The sequence below is a fragment of the Alligator sinensis genome, unplaced genomic scaffold (assembly GCF_000455745.1).
Source record: "Alligator sinensis unplaced genomic scaffold, ASM45574v1 scaffold752_1, whole genome shotgun sequence".
Lineage (NCBI taxonomy): Eukaryota > Metazoa > Chordata > Crocodylia > Alligatoridae > Alligator > Alligator sinensis.
The window spans coordinates 1456069-1474635 of record NW_005842000.1 but is presented as its reverse complement, the minus strand read 5'-3'; the positions used below and the strand labels follow the sequence as shown (position 1 = coordinate 1474635).

The following is an 18567-nucleotide window of genomic DNA, read 5'->3' as shown; positions in this document are numbered from 1 at the left end:
AACATCAGGGAAGCAGTTTGTAGACTCAATCAGCTACAGGCCTGAAACTTGGTGATGTCTAAACCCAGCCAGCCTTTGGGGTTCCCTCATCAATCATTCCTGGAAGCATCGGTTTTCCTTCCTCCTGCCAGCGCGCGTTCAACCCTCGCCTGGCGAGTGCCCTGTTTAGCCTGCAAGCTCTTTCGAGCAGACACTTGCTTTCTAGGTGGTTTTTGCCAAACACTCATTAACCCCATCTTCAAAACAATAATCCATCATCGTCACTAGCTCCTAGAAGGCAAGGAGAGCTGAGCTCAATCTCCCTGTCGTTAGCTCCATCTAAAGGCAGTCTTAAGCAGGGCAGTCTCCATATTCACGTTTCTGTTGCAAAGGGTCCCTGTACATTTTTTTGTCCTGTTCAAACATATAAACTTGCCCAAAATATCCTCCCTTTCTTCATCAGAGTGCAAGAGGATGGACTGTGAAGTGGCTGATAAATCCTAAAAAGAGCGTAGGAAAGAGGCCTCTCCAGTATAAAGGAAAGAAAATGCCTCTATCCCATAACAAGCATGCCTGAGTATCTTGAGGTCTAGTCTTTCATGCATTTATCCCCAGGTGAGGCGAGGAGGAGCTATTGTCCCCACATTATAGGTAGTGTCCCTGTGTCTTACTGACTAAAGAGGCAAGGTTTTAAGTTTAGCTGGGCATCCCAGGAGGCAGAGAGGTGTCTAGTGGGGTGGTCAGAGACACCTGGACATCTGATTGCCACTGAAATGAGTTGACAGGAAAGGCTTATGCAGATCCCACTCAGGCCCGTCTGCATTTTTGGCCACCTAGATATGTTGGAAACTGGGGCCCCGTGTATCCTTCCCAAGGCCATGGGTGTGATGTGGAAGGGAGATCTCTCACAGCCCTGCCTAGCATGCTGTCTGCTGGGCCACAAGCAATTATGCCCCTTTCTGTACCATTATGCCCCTTTCTATACATCTATGCCCACCACCATTATGCCCCTTTCTATACACATGGCACAAAAGAGAAATGAATCAGAAGATCCCCTGCCCTGATCCATTCACCCGTGGTATGCACGAGTGAAAGGAAGGAGAAGCACAGAGCAAAAGCCTGGGGGAGCGTGTGGAGCCTGGATGCAGTCCCCCAGAGCTCCTTACCCCACTCACTTGCTGGAAAATATGAGTCACAAGTCATTTCTCTTCCTCGTGCCTCAGTTTCCCCTCCTTTCTGTAACAGGGAGGCTCCTCTCTGACTTCCTCCTTCCCTTTCTCTTCTCTTCACCCCTGTTGTAGCCCACAGGTGAATCCTTGTGCAACACGGGGAACTCGCACACGGTGCCTGGGGCTGACCCCTTGGCCCTGGGTCATCTGAGACGTGGCGGACAAGTGCAGGGCTGCCTCCCTTCCTCCTGTTTGCATGAAGAGGAGTGGCTCGCAGACCCAGGCTGTGTTGTAGCCGGAGGAGGAAGTCCAGAGTGCATGATTTCAAGGTGTGTTCCTCACCTGTCCCATCTGACCTGTCTTGGCTGAGATGAGTTGGCAGAATTACACAAGCCTCTTCAGAAGGCAGGAGGAACCGGGGCAAGGCAGCAGCAGGAGGCCTTGGTGAGCCTCTTCCAAGAGCTCGAGCCTGGGAATCTGCAACCACGTTTCCTTGGCTCTGATGCCCACGAGACCCAGCTTTGGTGGCAACTCAGCTCTTCCACCTGCCCAGCATGAGCTCCACCATCTACAGTGGCAACTCAGCTCTTCCACCTGCCCAGCATCTGCTCCACCATCTACCCCAGCCTCTGGGACTTCAGTGCTAGGATGGAGACAGAAATCAGCTTCAAGACCGGAGACCTCTTCGAGGTCATCGGGCAGGAAGGAGAATGGTGGTGGGCCAAGAAAGTGGACAGCTCTGGAAGGCGCCTGGCCGAAGGTTACGTTCCTTACAACTACTTAGCCAAGCAGGAGACGATGGAGGCTGAACCGTAAGTCAAACCCTGCTGCGATCGCCACCTCTTTCCTTCGGGAAGCCCGAGGGGAATGACAGGAGTGAGTCGCATCTCAGCCTAGCTCTGTTGGGTCTGAGGAAGCAGTTTGATGTTGATGTGTGCACGCTTGAAGAGAGAGGTTTGGGCTCAACAGGCTACGAAAGTCCTTTATTTGGGATATCGATTCCCTGGAGCTGCTGTCCAGCCCGGCTTAACATGTTGCAACCACAGCAATGGAGGGCAAGGCCAGCTTCCAAAATGGGTTGGTTTTTTTTAGTTTGTTTGAGTGTTTTCTACTGTTCCCTTATTGCTGCATACAAGGGAAGACCTCTAGCAAGGTCTTTCAGAGCCAAATTCATGCATGCATGTGCCACTCTGAACACCCTGTGTAGCTGGGCACAAGCCCAGTGCTGTTAGCTGGGGAAGCTCAATGTCGGTGATTTTGCATTCCCCTAGATAGCACCCGGCAGGTGAAGAGTTCAAGTGAATTCAACCCTTATTCTCTGGCCATAAATCTCAGAGATATTACAGAGCCAGATTACAGAGATTACAGAGCCAGATAAATGGGTTTGAATTTAACTTCCCTCTGGAGACTGGCACTGGCCAGCTGATGCTCTGTTATTCTCTACCTTATCCATCAGACTCATCTGCAAAGGTTGGCGGGGCGGTATGGGCTAGGAAAAAGGGGAATCTGAATGAATGAGTGGGTCCTAGGCAATGTGATTAGCCAACAGGAGGATGCACGCTTGCAGCCATGCTGGTGCCAAGGCTGAAGGCAAAGGCATGAGGGAAAGTTCAGGGAACTGGGATCTGGGTGTTCCCTAAATGCAAGGGAGCTGGTCTCTGTGTTTCTGGATCTGGGGATCAGGGTCCTGTCATCCTCTGAAGTTGGAAATCTATAATCGGGGCAAAGCAAAACCCTAGCAGGCTCTGGGTTGCTAGCTCTGCAGCACAGTCCCATACGCTAACACCCCAGAGGGAGTCATACCATACTCTGGTCTCTTCCTCCAGATGGTTTTTTGGGAAGATCTCACGCTCGGAGAGTTTGCACCTGGTGCTGGCGGACAGAAACCCAACTGGGGCCTTTCTGATCCGCATCAGCGAGAAGAAAGGAGCTGAATACGTGCTGTCAGGTAAAGGGACCGGGTTTGCCTTCTGTCCCCGCTCTGTGGTTCAATGCCAGCCTTTTGGCTTCTCTCTCTGCACCTGGGATTTCACTCTGTATCCCCTTCTCTGTGCTGGAGAGACACAGCCAAGTTGATTGTCCTTGAAATGATCCTTTGTAAAACCTACCCCTTTCTGATCAAGCCTTTTCATTCAGGCTCTGTCATGTTTTGCAAAATGTAAAGCGGTTGTTTTTGTGGGGGGGAAGGGGTTGGTTTGTTTGATGGTTCCCCCTTCTTGCTACATACAAGACATTTATCCCCGGTAATAAAAATCCTGACTCTGTGGCCACACCAGAGAAACAGTGAAACCACATCAGCAAAACCTTTTCAACTGCCCAAAGCAAATAAACACGCTTCTTCCTTATTGATGGTTCTTCGCTGTTACTCCAGGGTGTACAGAGGTTTGGTCTCCAATCTGATCATGTTGGCAATGAGAGCCCGTACAGCTCTTTCCATTGTATAAGACAGCGGGAACCAGGAATCTCAGGCTTATTCTGGTCCCTCAACCCCTGGCAAATACATTGAGTTGACTTTCTTGATCCCATCGGCTGAGATCTAGCACTTAAACTTTAGGTCCACTGGAGCTGCCACTAAAAATGCAAGGACTTAGGCAGACAAGGTTCTTTGGGTAAATCTGATATCTTTTATTAGAATAACTCAAATAGTTGGAACAATTCTTTGCACGCTTTCGGGTATAAATACCCTTCGTCAGGCTGAGGAAGCATCTGCAGCTGGTGTGTGCTCATTTCTCCAAGCTTTTCTGGCAGGAGCTCTGTTCTCCTCTGCTATTGCAGCAATCCACCCTCTTACTGCTCAAGCCTTTCTCCTATATCCTCCAAGGTCAGGGCCAACCCCACTGTTTCATTCTTCTTCAAGGGACTTTCCCCTTCTTCCTTGCAACGGGGGCTGGAAAAGGGCCCTGTTGCAAGTGCCCACAACCCCAGCTGGAATCCGTAAGAGCATCCTATTGCTCAGCCTCTCTGAACAGATGGCATTTTCTTAGCTGGTGATCATCATGTCTCATACTGAAGAGCACGAGAGGTGGGAAGACTCTGTTCAGCCCAATCCCCTGCAGCAGCAAAGATGCTGCCGCAAGTGATAGATGCGCGAGGAGCCGCTGGTTCCCCGTGGCTTGCTGTCGGTTGCTGCGATTGGGAGGCGTCCTTGCCTTGAATGACTGCTTTGTACTGAGTGCTCATCCTGCCTCTCCCTGGTTTCGCAGTCCGGGATGACTCCGTGGTGAGACACTACAAGATCTGGCGGGGCGCCCAAGGGAAGTTTTACATGAACAAGGCGCAGTCGTTTCCAGATCTGCCCAGCCTCGTGGAGTGCTACAAGGCAAAGAGCCTCTCGCACGGCCTGACGCTGACCATCCCCTGCTGGAAGGTAAAGCCCGTGCTGGGAGCCGATGGGTGGCTCCAGGGATGCTGCTTGTGGTAGAAATGAGAACATGGCAAGGCGGGATCCCAGCACAGGGAGGTGGTGAGCCCAACACAGGCACGTTCGGGGCAAATCTCGTGGTCTGTTCTTACAAAGAAAATCAGACTGAGATGGTCCTTCTAGGATTGGTCTCGATGGACAAGACCAGGGGGTTGATAGCAGAGGACTGGGGTTAGCTTTATGCACACCATTAAACCTCTATTAGTGGTAAAAAGACTTATGCCCATTATTGTGATGTCCTCACCCAATAGATGCCATGTTAGCATGAGGGACCATATGTCCAAATGTTTTATGCACATTACTAAACCTCTATTTGTGGTTAAGACTAATGCCCACTATTGTGATGTCCTTACTTAACAGATACCGTGTTAGCATGAGGGACCAACTGTCCAAATGTACTTGCTTGCCTAAAAATGCAGATGGGTGCCTAATGGGATTTCTGAAAGCATTCAAGCAAATTATGAACTCCCATTAAAATCAAATACCTTTGAAAAAAATCTCACCTTACCTCTGCTCAGTCATCAATGAGCATCCTTGTCCCATGAAGAATTAACCCCAACATGGGGGGGACCCCTTGGAAATCTATTCTGATGTTTCTTACAGAGCGAATAGTCTGCAGCTATTTCAGATCCGATGCTGAGCTAATCTTCTGCACCTATTTTGGATCAAGGGTGGGGGGAATTTTCCCAATCTGAAAAACTGATTTTTTTTTTTTCCTTGCAAATGTTTTACCATTTAAGGAGAGAAATGCAAAAGGAAATAAAGCAAATGTTCACCATTTATTTTCCACATTTTCTGACAGTTGCTTATCTGTAGTTACAGTTCGTAGATATGTAGGGAATTCAGGAATGCACATTTAGAAAAATTGATTTTTTCAGGGATCTCATGTAAGAGGCCGTAGGGCCTCAACTTCAGATGTGTGAGCACTCTTAGCTCCCATTACCTAAATTAGCTTGATGTTCAATGGTCTCCGTGCCTTGGAAACACTACGAGACTGAGTGTCGGGAACAGGCTCGTGTCGGCTGGGAAATGGTTTCCATGACCCCATGGTCTTGCCTAGCTCCAAGCTCCATAATTACATTTGCTACCACAGGGATTTAATGATAAGGTTAAGACCCACCTGCTGTTTAACAACCAGATCTGAAGTGGTCTAAAACTTGCATGGTTACTACTGCACCTGTAACCCCTTTGCAAAGTGCACAGAAAGAGCGGGTGCTTCATTGTGGGCAGCTCAGAAGAAAAGGGTGGGAGGGAAGTCCAGTGGTCCCTGCTTCCCCTTGCTATAGCATGACATCATTGGACTGGTTGGCTGGGGTTTTTTTGCATCCCACCCAAAATGATTGGTCATCTTCCTCCAACCTCTTCCATTAAATCACTGATTCTCAACCTCGATAGACTCAAGGTCCCCCCTCCCCCTTAGAAAATACAAGTTTTTAGTTTTCACTTGTTTTTTGACTGTAGAAAGTGAGAGCAATTCTTCTCTTCCAAAGAATATAAAGATCGCAGCCGGTCCAAATGGCTTTAATAATATCAATGCTTGTTTGAAATGTCTGAGTTTATCTTGTGAATCCTGTTTGCACGCCTAACGCTGTGCAGCACCCCTCCTCAGCACCCTTGAAAGGATCGGGTCACCCTGGTGGAGAATCACTGCATTAAGTAAATCATCCGGGACACAGCAGTGAAGACTGGTTACAGAGCCAACACTACCATCTAGCGACTCTTTATGTGTTACACCAGTTCTTTCAGTACTCGTGTATGTACACTCTGTTATGTAGCCCTCATCCTGTTCAATCCTCTCCTTCAGAAATCAAACACACAGGACTAAATGAGTCCCTGGTGTAAGCCTCTTGCAATCAGGGGGGTTATAGGAGAGCGTATGCAGCCAATTAGTGCATAAACACAAGTGAAGGGAGAGATCAGAGGCAACAGGATGGCAAGAAATTAAGACGTAGGCATTGCAATAGTATACAAGATAGGCAAAGGGTGCGGATGTGGGTTGAAGCTTTGCAGAGAGTGAAGATGTGGTCACCAATCTCACCATTTCTAACGATGCCCATTTCATTAAGCCGGACGTTTGGATAGAGAGGAATTCTGATCTTTAAGAAATGAGTTCTCATTTGTTTTGGAAGGGTGGATGCAATTTTTACTTGGCCAAATAGCAGGGGTTTGCTGCTTGCAGACAAGACCCCTTCACTTTGCGGCGGTGTATAAAAGAGAAAGCAGTAGTTTGCAATCAAGGGAAGTGTCTGTGGTCTAAGTACCAGTCGCTACATACATCATACACCACTTCATTAATAGGAGGTATACTCAGATCGCTGCAAGATTTGAGTGCCTTCATAGGAAGGACATGGTGGAGAATATGTATCCTGGGACATGGCTCTGTGGTTGTAGAATAGGCACAGAAATCACAGCGGTTGTTTCCCCCAACCCACTTTCTCAGGCTGAAATCCTATAAAGTTGTTCTGTCTTTGTTAACCTAGCAACAGCACGAACCTCTCCCTCACTGGGACGACTGGGAAAGACCCAAAGAAGAGTTTAGTCTGTCCAAGAAGCTGGGAGCTGGGTACTTTGGAGAAGTCTATGAGGGATACTGGAAAAACAAGGTCAAGGTTGCAATTAAAGTGATCCCCAAAGGTGAGAAGGAAAGAACTTGGGCTGGAATTGCTCCCCTTCAGGAGGGTAATGCAGAGCAGTGGTTTATCCTCCCTCTGCTATTGGTTTCTCTCTCTTTCTGAGTAGCTGAGACTGCCAAGCAAACTGAGTCTCTACCCTCCTACGGTCATACAGGAATTTGGGGGTGTCAGGAACGTCCTTCCCTACTGCAGACTGGCAAAGACTGTGGGGGTTTGGCCTTGCATTGCATGGTGGGACATGGTCTTGGACCTTGGGTTCTCCAAGTATCTATGAAGCAATCACTTCTCTGTAATGCAGTGGTCTCCCTACTCTTGTGGTAGGGTATCTTTGGTTTGGGGCCTTGTACTTGTATGTGAAGGTTCAAAGTGGTGATTTTGGGGGGAATCCTTGGGTTGATGACTTCCTACAAATGCAGGGGGCTGGGAGGCTCCATGCTGGCACCACTAGGTTGGTGCCTTGGGCACCAAAGATGTGTTCGGTATAAAGATCTCCATTTAGACAACTCATGCCCCCCTGTTCTCTCCTCCTGGCATGGGTCCTTCTCAGCGGACCTGACCTACCAGTGTGCATTCAAGAACGAGATTGAGACCATGAAGAAGCTGCGACATAAGCACATCCTCTCGCTGTACGCCATCTCCTCGGTCGGGGACCCATTATACATCATCACTGAGCTCATGCCCAAGGGGAACCTGCTGGAGTTTCTTCGAGGTAAAGATGTTTGAAGTAAAGCTGGGGGGCTGCCAAGAGACTTTGAACTGCAGAGTGTGGAGGAAGGGGTTCAAATGAACTTGTCTTATCAGGGAGGCCCCCAAGCATCCTGCCAGGGCTTTGACATGGGCTAGGGGGCTGGTTAGCTGCTCTGCACAGCCCAGACTGAGCACTGTCTGCTCAGAAGAGGACATTCAACTTCCACCAGGAAAGTGCTTTGGCAATGTGTGTGGTGCAGAGGATTAAGATGGCTCTAGGCTTTTGAAGACCTACATTTTTAGATGCAGGCACCCAAATGATCAATCCAGTCTTTTGATGAATTAAGGCCCAAGAGCCAATGAGTTTGGGGGCTCCTAAGAGACTCAGGTACTTTAAAAAATGTTGTCCCAAGGCAATTATAGGAAGGTCAAGTTACTTAAGCCATGTCACTCATTGCCTTCCATTTTCTGAGGGTGGTGGTGCTTCATTACTGGAATAAAATTAGAGACATAATTTTATCCTCAGAGTATCTCCCTGGGCTTCACTGGAGTTACAGCAGGGGTGGAAATGACCCACTGAATGTCAATGTCCATCCTCCAAAGAGCTGCAATATGAAGCTGACTTGTGTTAGGACAGAAGCCAAGGCTGAAGCTTCTTTGATGGCCTGGAGCTTTGCCTCCATCTATGCAGACAGGAGAGAAAAAATGTGAATGAGTATTGGTTGGAAAACTGGAACTAATACTTTGCAGGGCAGTTTTGGCTCAACGCTGGAAATTGTGTCTCAATTTACAAGCTAGAAAAATGTCAGCTCCATACGGTAGTGTGTCATGGGAAGTGTGTCTCTGCAGACTTCTGTTCACGCTTATGTGCTCCCTTTGCAACATCTCACATGTACTTCTTGTTGGCTCTCTTGTCCCTTTCTCATCAGAGTCGGAAGGGGAGGACCTGCAGATGCTCGAGCTGGTTGACATGGCGTCCCAGGTGGCAGACGGGATGTGCTACCTGGAGTCCCAGAATTTCATTCACCGAGACCTGGCTGCCAGAAACATCCTTGTTGGAGAGAACAACACCTGCAAAGTGGGTGATTTTGGACTGGCCAGGCTTATCAAGGTACTGTCAATCAACTCAGGCCTACAGAGGGTTTGGTTTGGTTTGGTTTGGTTTGGTTTGGTTTGGAGGGGGTAGAGAGGAATTGTGATTAATGGGCACCAAAGAACTCCCTCCATGACCTTCAGCTGTATGACAACCGAGGACCATAGATGGTGACCCATCGCCCCATCTGCACACCTCTGTTGTCCATGCCCTTTGCCTGGGGAAGATGCCATTGGAGTGATGTTAAAGTGCATCTAAATTTGAACCCATGCATGAGGAGAACAAGACGGGAGCATTCATCATGTTGCTCCCTCCTTAGGCTTCTCCAGCAAAGCAGTGTTTACTCATGTGAGTACTTCCCACCTGGTCTATGGGAGTGCTCATCAGGAGGAAGGTTCATGCACCTGGGCTGGCTCAAGCCTGATGCCCCTTCAATAGCTGTGATCTTGAAGAAGAAAATCCACCCTTATCTGTTGGCCTCCCCAGTGACCATGAATTGGTGCAGTTGCATTGAACAACCCCCTGCTATAGTACCCCCTCTTCCCCCTGCCCCCAGATTTGCCCTGTGGAAGCAGCAGGGCTCTGCCTTCATGGTGCATGCAGCTCCTTCTGCTCACAATCGCCTTGTGTTTGCAGGATGATGTGTACTTGTCCTATTCCAAAAATATCCCCTATAAATGGACAGCCCCTGAAGCCTTCTCCCAAGGACGCTACACCACCAAGTCCGACGTCTGGTCTTTTGGGGTCCTTCTGTTCGAAATCGTCACCCACGGGCAAATTCCATACCCAGGTACTGTGCCACTAATCTCAATTCGGGGTTTACATTTGAAGGATTACAATAGGAAGAGCTTGCTTTGGGTTGTGTTTAGGGGCCCCAGGTAATGATGTTAGTCAGGATCTGTGCTGAGAGGAGACCGGCATGTTGTGGGCAAGAAGTCGGGAAGGTGCTGCTCTTCCTGTTGCATCAAATAGCAAGGAGAGCTAAAGGTCAATGTTCCCATTCTGTCCTAAATTATAGCAACATTTGGATGCTTATCTTGCTGGGATCCTTTGACTCCAGCTGACTTCCTGCTCCTTGGGCAGGGGTTGGACTTGATGATCTTCAAGGTCCCTTCCAGCCCTAATGTCTATGAATCCCATCTGACACCCCGAGTGCCATGTAACTCAAAGCAGGACTGAGATCAGATGGGAACAAATGTTCCTCCAGCTGTCTTTTCCTTCCCTATTCATAGGTATGCAAAACAGTGAGGTTTGCAAAAAAGTCCAAGCTGGTTTCCAGATGCCCTGCCCACCAAAGTGCCCACCGACCCTCTATGGCATCATGCGCAAGTGCTGGCACCTCTTCCCAGAGCAACGGCCGAGCTTCAAAGATCTCTGCGGGCTGCTCCAGACTGTCACCAACTACGAGAACCCAGAGTGAGCACTCAACATTTTATTCACCATTTCCTTTCATCTCCTTCCAAGACCTGCATTTTGGTTATGATGGTTCCCTCTGTGACACGATACGCAGGACTCTGCTGCACCATGCCGTGCTGGCTAAGCAAAGGCTTTTCATTGCTTGTTCCTTGGAAAGCAGGAATACTTCTCAGTTTTTTCAGTGTCTCTCTGGAGTCTGAGTAACCTTCCTGGAAAGAAGGTATTTATGCAGAAGCAAGGACTCATGGCAGTTGTAGTCAACAGTTTGACTAAAGAGCCCTGAGAGATTCAGGAAGGGAATGGCACAAGGCAAAGCCTTTGGGGCTGATTCTTCCAGCAGTTTCCCTCTGTCCATGCTCCCAATGCACTTGACCCCTGCCGACCAGGCAGTTGTATGTGCTTGCTGAGCACCCAGAGGAGATGGTGAATCTTCACAGCACGCTTGGACGGTGTAAATGCTTAGTAAAACAATATACCAATAACATGCATGTCCCATAGGAGTCTCTATTGGACCCCTCCCACTGTGAGGAATAAAGGACTCTTGTCTCTTTGTTAGCTGAGCAAGGCTCCAGGGTCTTGAAAAGGAATGAGGGTGAACCCCTATATCTTGCTGTCATCACATATGTTGTGTATAGTGGGGTTTACCCCCCCGGGCCCAAAAGAGAACTCCTATTTCATTCTGCAACGTGTGGTTGGGAGCCCACAAATTGAACCACATCTTTGGGTAGCATAACTTATCTTTAACACTTTTTGTTCTGCACTAGATGCCTTGGTTAGAGTTGGGGGTGCTGGTTGTAGCTGTGTTGGTCTGAGGACATAGGCAGACAAGGCTGTTTGGGTAAATGTGATATCTTTTATTAGACCAACTACAATAATTCTTCTTTACAAGCTTTTGGGTACCAACACCCTTCAGGATGGAATCAGCCTTCTGCAAGTCCGTGATCATTGCCCCTTCTCTGCACTGGTGCCCAATAAAGCCTCAATAATACATGTGGGATTTGGGAAATAGAGGGGCAACTTCACAGAGGAGTTAAGGATCATCCCAGCCTTTGCCGGCACCTGCACAGTGGGGCAGCAGGGGCCTACATACCCTCGGTCAGCACATGCCCCCTCTCTCCCTGCACAGAGAGAGAGAAACAAACCCCAGGGTCACATCGCTTAATGCCTGAGACACCACGGGGAGGGGGTAAAAGAAGAAGGATTGGGGAAGGCAGGGCCACAAAGGTTGCAGTGTTTTCTGCCGGCAATTGGTGCTGGAAGCCAAGAAGGAAGCAAACCACATCTCTTTCCGTGTCTGCCTGGCTCAGGAAGAAAGCAATATGTCTGCAGGCTCATTGTCAGGGAGAGCAGCAATGCTAGCGGTAGCCCTTGGACCCAGCTGGGCCCTGGGCAGCGTGGGCTGGCGTGCAGCAGGAGCAAGGGGTTGCGTCCCACTGCATCCGGGCACACAGCGCAGCCCTGGCACGCGGCCCCTGCCTGTTTGCAAAAGGGAATGTGTCCAAGCCCAAGCAAGCAGCTGGGCAGCAAGGTGGAAAAACATGATCAGGAGCAGCTTTTGTGCCCACAGCTCAGGCTGGGCACAGTTCAGCTGAGGTCCTACCACGCCACAGGGAGAGCAAGGACGGGGCCTTCCCAGGTGCACATCTTCACAAAGGATGTTGTTATACACGATGTCCAGAGCTGCGAGCAAGTGGCACAGGGCCTCAGTTTCCCTTACTGCAGGCTGAGCCGCAGGGAAAAGAGCAACGCCCTGTCCCATGGATGTGATCCCACAGCAAGACGTGGGTTGAGAGCCCAGCACAATACTATGACACCTTCCCTTGCCCCAGGCAGGACTTGAACCCAGAACCTTACCCTCTGGTAGTATAGCTACAAATCTCATGTTACATGTTCCTCTTTCTGCCCCCTTTTGATCCTGCCCTAAGCACCTGACACCTCTTAATTGAGCTATTAATAGTTTACATAAGCCTCCCCCCATCCATAACATATGTTCATTTAGCCTTCATGAAGTTGCTGTCCTCCCCTGCCCAAGACACACACACACACACACACACACACACACACACACACGGCTTCTGTGGTCTCTAGTACAATGACATCATGTGCACCTATGAAACCCAGACACACGTACGCACACACATGCATGCATGCACATGCACACACATGTACACATGCACACACATGTACACACGCACACACACAACTTTTGTGGTCTCTAGTACAATGATACTGTGTACCCCTGTGAAACCCAGTACTCTCACTCTCTCTCTCTCTCTTGCTCTCGCTCTTCTGCGGTCTCTAGGACATTCGGTACAGACATCCTCTAGTACACTCCGTGCTCCTATGAGACTTGGACGCAGCACAACACACATCCTGCCTGCCCTGCACAGTGAGATCAAAACCACAGCAGAGGATCCAGCTGTTAGGCGCATGGCGTGATGACTGAGCAGCTGGCGGTGAGCCTTCCCCCCCATCCCCTTCACTGGGACGTGGGCGTATTGTGCGCTTCACACCAGCTGACACCCTGCAGCTCACTGATACCCACAATCGCCCACCCTCACAAACACCCGGAGGTGTTTTGGCCATGCACCCAACAGAGGAGGAACAAGTAGTGCTTTCCAGCACAAGTACACATGACTCATTGCCTTTATTTGCCTGTGTACAATGTGTGCCAGCATGTGACTGCTGCTAGGGCTGTTCCACAGCATGAAATTACGGCAGAGACAGGGCTTCTGCATCACCCAATGCTGGGGCTGCTGTTTTTTCAGCATGCGCCTAAGCCCCTTCAGCAGGGAAAAGACAAGAAGCATGTACTGCTACCGGCTGGGCTGGCCAGGGGTTAACCACCCCCACCCCAACTCCCCTTTTCCAAGCATGCTTCTTCTGGGGAGAGTTATCTCTGGCCTCCCCCAGTTTCAGGGGGAGGGTGGGAGTGGGTGTCTTCTGCATGGCATGGCTGGTGAAGGGAGGGCACCACACCATGCACCACCCAGCAGTGTAAAAACAAACTGTTAGAAAAGAAGGACCTATGTGATGCTTGCAAAGCACACCGCTGTTGCATATGTGTGTGTGTGTGTGTGTGTGTGTGTGTGTGTGTGTGTGCACATGCACGTGTGCATACGTCCATGCAGTTGTACATGCCTAGTCTGTATTGCTAATAAGCTCTCTGGAGCAGGGGCAGGCACTGCTTTATTCCTGAACAACACCTAGCAGGAGGCCTCACGCCCGGGGGACACATTAACTCGTGGTACCCTCTTACCAGTTTGCTCAGGGCTATTGCGTACTCCCTACTGGTATCAGTGCAAAAGCACCATATTGCAGTAGTGTAATTCAGGACTGGGTAACATTTGGCCCCTCCCGGGCAGAGCTGGACCACAAAGAGGGCCAATCCAGCCTGGCATGTCTGACCCAGCCTGGAGATTTGGGAGCTTGGGTTGGGGGGCACACGGCTGCCCATCCCCTCTACAAGCCTCCCTGGGGCATATCTTGCTGCAGAGGGGCCAGGGATTCCCTTGTGCTCTGGAGCGGGTGGCATGCAAGGACAAAAGTGTACCAAATCAGGACAAGGAGTCATCTGCAATGAGCTGATGGAAACCACCGCACCTGGCTTGTATAGGCAAAGTCACGCAAGGGCAGACAAGGTCCTTTGGGTAAATCTGATATCTTTTATTAGACCAACTCAAATAGTTGGAAAAAAAAATTCTTCTTTGCAAGCTTTGACACAAGGGTGGCATTTTTCAGCCTGGGTTTGGAGCAGGCCTTAAGCTCACAGCCCTGGAACCACAGCACGGTGCCGTGACCACCAGCCTCTGCTTGCTAGGTAGTGCACTCCTGTGTTTCTTGGGGTATGTGCAGCCATGGAGGGGGGCTACCCATTATATGCCTGCTCATTTTTTCACACCGGCAGAAAGGCAGGTTACCACGTGGATGTGCCATGTGTCCAGGCCTTTCATTTTGGGTGCTACTTCCAACCCGCAGACCGGACCTCAGTGGAATGGCTGGTCTCACATACAAATGAAGTGGGGAAGTGGATGTGCAACTGAAACCCCCCAAGCCTGGCTACAGACCCAGGAGCAGTAGGAGTCACTGATCTGCAGAGACCACCACCAGCTGCGTGAAGACTCCCAGGGAAAGCCAGGATGTGGACGATGGATGGCGGCAGCAAGATTTCACATCAAGCCCAATGACTGGAAAGGTGGCGAGACTCGCCAGATGGGCAACGTGACAGTATGAGTCACGCTGCACCAACCACAAGTGGATACCAACTTTGAGGAATGCCTGACTGAGGAACCCAGAGCACTAAAAGGAAAATGAACTGAAAAGCATTGTTGAGAGCAATGAAATCACGTTGGGGAGCAAAGGGGCAGCACAAGGAGGCAGAGAAAATCAACCGATGGAGGCAATTCCATCAGTAAATGCAGATATGCCCCCAAAGAAGTAGCAACCTGGTGCAATCGCACAGTTATTTGAGGCAGACATAGAGTTTTCCTTCCCTGTGGGTTTCTGAGTACCCTGGTCAGAAACCAGCAACAGCGGTCACCTACTCTTGTGCATGCTGGACTGGAGCAAGGGCTGCCCTTTGGATGGGAATGGAAGAAAACGTTGCACTTTCCAACCTCCTGCCAGTTTTCCAACAAAGAACGTGACAGGCAAGAGCAGCTCCCCTCTTCTGCTTCAATGCATTGCTTCTGCTGTCAGCTGTTTCACTCCAGAGATCGCGCTTTAGCCAGGAGCGGTGTTCGGATGCCCGCGAAACATGAGATAGCAGCACGTCACCCAGACAGCCGTCACACACGGCGAGACTTCAAACCTAGACTGCAGCAAGATTGTAAAACACATTCAACAACCAGTGGCACCGTAATCCTCTGCTTGCACTCGGGCAAGCTGGTTCAGAAAGTGAGCTGGATCTGAGCGAGCTGCCCAGAACAGGAGACATCCCCCTCCACGGTCCAGTGGACAAGCCCTTTTCATCTCCCAGTGTCTGAAGCGCCTCAGGAAATCAGACTTTGCAACGAAGCAACATCTCTGATGCGTCACCTCCAAGAGGAAATTGTGCCTGGGCACAACTATTCAAAATACATATTCAGTTCCCCGGGAACATGATCCAGAGGGAAGGTCTTCCTGCCTTGGACGCTGCTAAGTATATTTTATTACTTGTCGGGGCACCAAAAACACAAGTAAGCATGAGCAGATGTCAATGATTGTTAGAGATGCTACTGCTGTGGCAGCTACTGAGGCCGGAGAAGGCGGCATGACAAGCAGAAAACATTTTGCTGGGCAGCTGACCTCAGAGTCACGGCACAGCTGGAAACATCAAATGAGGGATAAGGAGCAAGAGAGGCTCATTTTACCCACGTATGCCCCTGATGCCATGGGAAGGAGGAAAGACTGAACAACCATGCAGCAATTGGGTCCAATGCAGAATCCAAAACCAGATGGATAAGCTTGGACATGGGGATTTGCTCGTAAGGCCGGCTACAATGTGAAGGGTTTCAAAGTCAGGTTCTTCTCTAGAGAAACCAGTCTCCCCCAGTCAGACTCAGCACCGGTACTTGAAGCTGGATTTGCAGATGTGCCCAATGCTCAGCTGTTCCCACTGACACTCTTGTGCCCAAAAGGAAGGTAACATCATTGGAAAATCCAGGTATTTTTATCCTGAGGCTTAAATGTTGATCGCTGATTACTTCTGGAAAATCAAAACCATTTTCTACATCCACTCCAAGCGCTTAATATTCGAGGCATTTTCCTGACCTGAATTTATCCTAGCTATGCTATGCCTGGGAATTAAACTTATAGTCTGTGGGTTAAACCTTGCCATCTGCCATTTGCAAACTGCAGCTGTCTCACATAATTCATCCAAGTTCAACATTTGTCTCAGCGGTAAAGTTTCCCATTGGTCCACGGGACATAAAGAAGGACGAAAAAATGGCTATTCAGCAGATTCTGGAAAAAAACCTCCAAAGCCAAATCTGATGCAGGAAAAGGCAGCGCATCTGCTCCCTGAAATGAGCTGATCTAGAAAGCCCTGCCTGTCATGAAAGGGTGATTGTTGTCACCCAACATAGGTCGTGGAGCTCTAGAAAGCTTGTGTTACCTTTGCATAAATGCACGAGCCACTCCGCACATGGAAAGCGCCTCCACTAATGCTAGATGGCTTGAGAGAATGGCAGCAAAATTTGCACAAGCAGCCAGGGGGTTACACACCCAAATTGCTAAATGCACATGCTGCAGCTGTGTGCTAAGCCGGTTTCCATGTACCATCCCAGCAGCGGCACATAGCAATGGGTGTTGAGTGTACCAGGCTCCTCGGTTAGAAAGTCCTATGAAAAAGGGGGGAATAATATAATCCAACCCCCACTTCCTCCATCTTCTATTGCCTAATTCATTGATAACACACACTTATCTACAACATCAAAACGGCTACAACCTGGATACCTTTCTATGATATCACAATTCACTCCCCGCCTCGGCAGGGTCGTGCATGCAAGGACTGGGCTGTGAGCAGTCAAGCAGACAAAAGCAGCAGGATGGGTCCAGAGCTTGGGTGTTTCATGCTGATTTGCTTGAGTTTAACAAGGGAACGAGGCCTCTGGAAGTGAAATGTGGAGGGAAGGCAGCAGGGACACTTCCCAAATCCAGGGAGAGGCAGCTGTGAGCACCGCAGACCACCCCCGTCGGGTAGTGTTGCATGCTCACGGAGCTGCTAAAAAAAATGTTTCTGGACAGCTTTCTCCCTGGGAGGTGCTGACACCTGGTTTTTATACTCATTGCTATGGCAGCCCTTGTTTCCTCGGTAACGACAGCTCGTTGGCAAGCGAGGCATCATGTCTCGAGAGCTACAGGAAAGGCCTTGTCCAAGTTGTCCCAAGCTGACCTTCGCTCAGGCAGGTTTTTTTCCTCCTTCCCCTGTGCAGTTGTGGAGAGGCTGATGTGGGAAGCAGCAGACAGAGCTCCATACAAAACCTCAGCTCCGATCAACAGCGAGGAGCTGGCCCCGAGAGGCTGGATCATCAGGGGGTGGGAAAGGTTAACTGCTTATCCCACGGACCCCTGCACCGGAGCCAAGAAGGGGCACGAAAAGAGCTTGGCAGCCCAAGTATATCCCCTGCCAGCCACTTCCCACGTCCCTGTTAACAGTAAGTACTTTATCAGTCACAGCCAGACTGCAGCATCAGCACCGATGGTCAGGTACCAGCCGATGGAGAGGAGCTCATTGCATCGATTTCCTGACTCGTTACCCAGGTGCAACCAGCCCCAGTGGTACCTCAAGCTGCATCCATGTTGCCCGGAGGCATCTGCACCACTCTTCTGCACATCTGGTATCTGGGGTCCTGCATGCTGCACACCCTAAAACCAGCCAGGCCCTGGGAAACAGCACCACAAAGCCCCATGCCTTAGCCCCCAAGAAGGATGGGTGGAAAGCCCTTTCCTCCCTGCAATGGGTCAGTGACAACCCCAAGCTAGAACCATTTTTTCCTACTGGACAAAAACCTACAAAGGCCATCAGTTCGGTTATGCAGAAAGAGCGGGGAAAGACAGACTCCCTTGGTCTCTGCTTCCTGCCCTGCTCCTTGGAGGATGGGAATATATGGCTATCACATCCTTACCTCCTCGTGTGCCGTGCCCCATCAACCTGCAAGACATGTCCCTTCCCATGTAATGACGGTGTTTGTCTTGGTTGTGTTTCGTCCTGGATGCAGTCCTAGGGTAAAAGGCTTCCTGCGGTGGCAGTGACCAGAAGGCAGGTGCGGTCTCCCCCCTCCAGCCATGGATTGCAATAAAAACAGGCACTTTAAGGCTTGGGAAATCCTGTTTTGTACAGTGGGTCCTGATGTAAAATCAGCGATGCTCTACCTCTGCTCAGGCCCAGCAAATGCCGGCTCACCCAGTTCTTCCTGCCTCATACCCCTCCATCTCCATCGCAGCTATATATGCCTATGACAGCATCTCTAGTAACATTGAACTTGCAGCATCTCTAGTAACACTGAACTTGCAAAAAGGGAAGTGGGGAAGAAAATCCCTCAAAAGGGTGAGTCCTGGTCACTGCACCAGACAAGGAGACTGTCAGCTTTCTCACCACAGTCATTAGTGCTGAGCATGCATCTGCTTTTCCACCTTGCTCACTCCCTCACTGACTCTCAGCCTTGCCGGGAGCAGGGTGCCTGGAGC

At 49.9% G+C, this 18567-nt stretch overlaps 1 protein-coding gene across 1 annotated transcript; it reads left to right on the top strand.

Moving 5' to 3' along the window:
• The first annotated feature begins 1017 nt into the window (after positions 1 to 1017).
• Positions 1018 to 10402, top strand: PTK6 (protein tyrosine kinase 6). Its single transcript, XM_006021692.1, has 9 exons — positions 1018 to 1057; positions 1723 to 1960; positions 2975 to 3096; positions 4352 to 4515; positions 7050 to 7203; positions 7750 to 7911; positions 8819 to 9000; positions 9619 to 9772; positions 10215 to 10402. Exons 1-9 carry the CDS (start codon positions 1018 to 1020, stop codon positions 10400 to 10402), a joined length of 1404 nt encoding a protein of 467 aa, XP_006021754.1.
• Positions 10403 to 18567: the final 8165 nt, after the last annotated feature.

Excerpts from the sequence above, each read along its gene's own strand:
- PTK6 (XM_006021692.1), top strand. The coding sequence starts at position 1,018 with ATGAATCAGAAGATCCCCTGCCCTGATCCATTCACCCGTG. Across the intron at positions 7,204-7,749 it reads AATTAAAGTGATCCCCAAAG|CGGACCTGACCTACCAGTGT; the intron begins GTGAGAAGGAAA and ends GGTCCTTCTCAG. Across the intron at positions 9,773-10,214 it reads CGGGCAAATTCCATACCCAG|GTATGCAAAACAGTGAGGTT; the intron begins GTACTGTGCCAC and ends CCCTATTCATAG.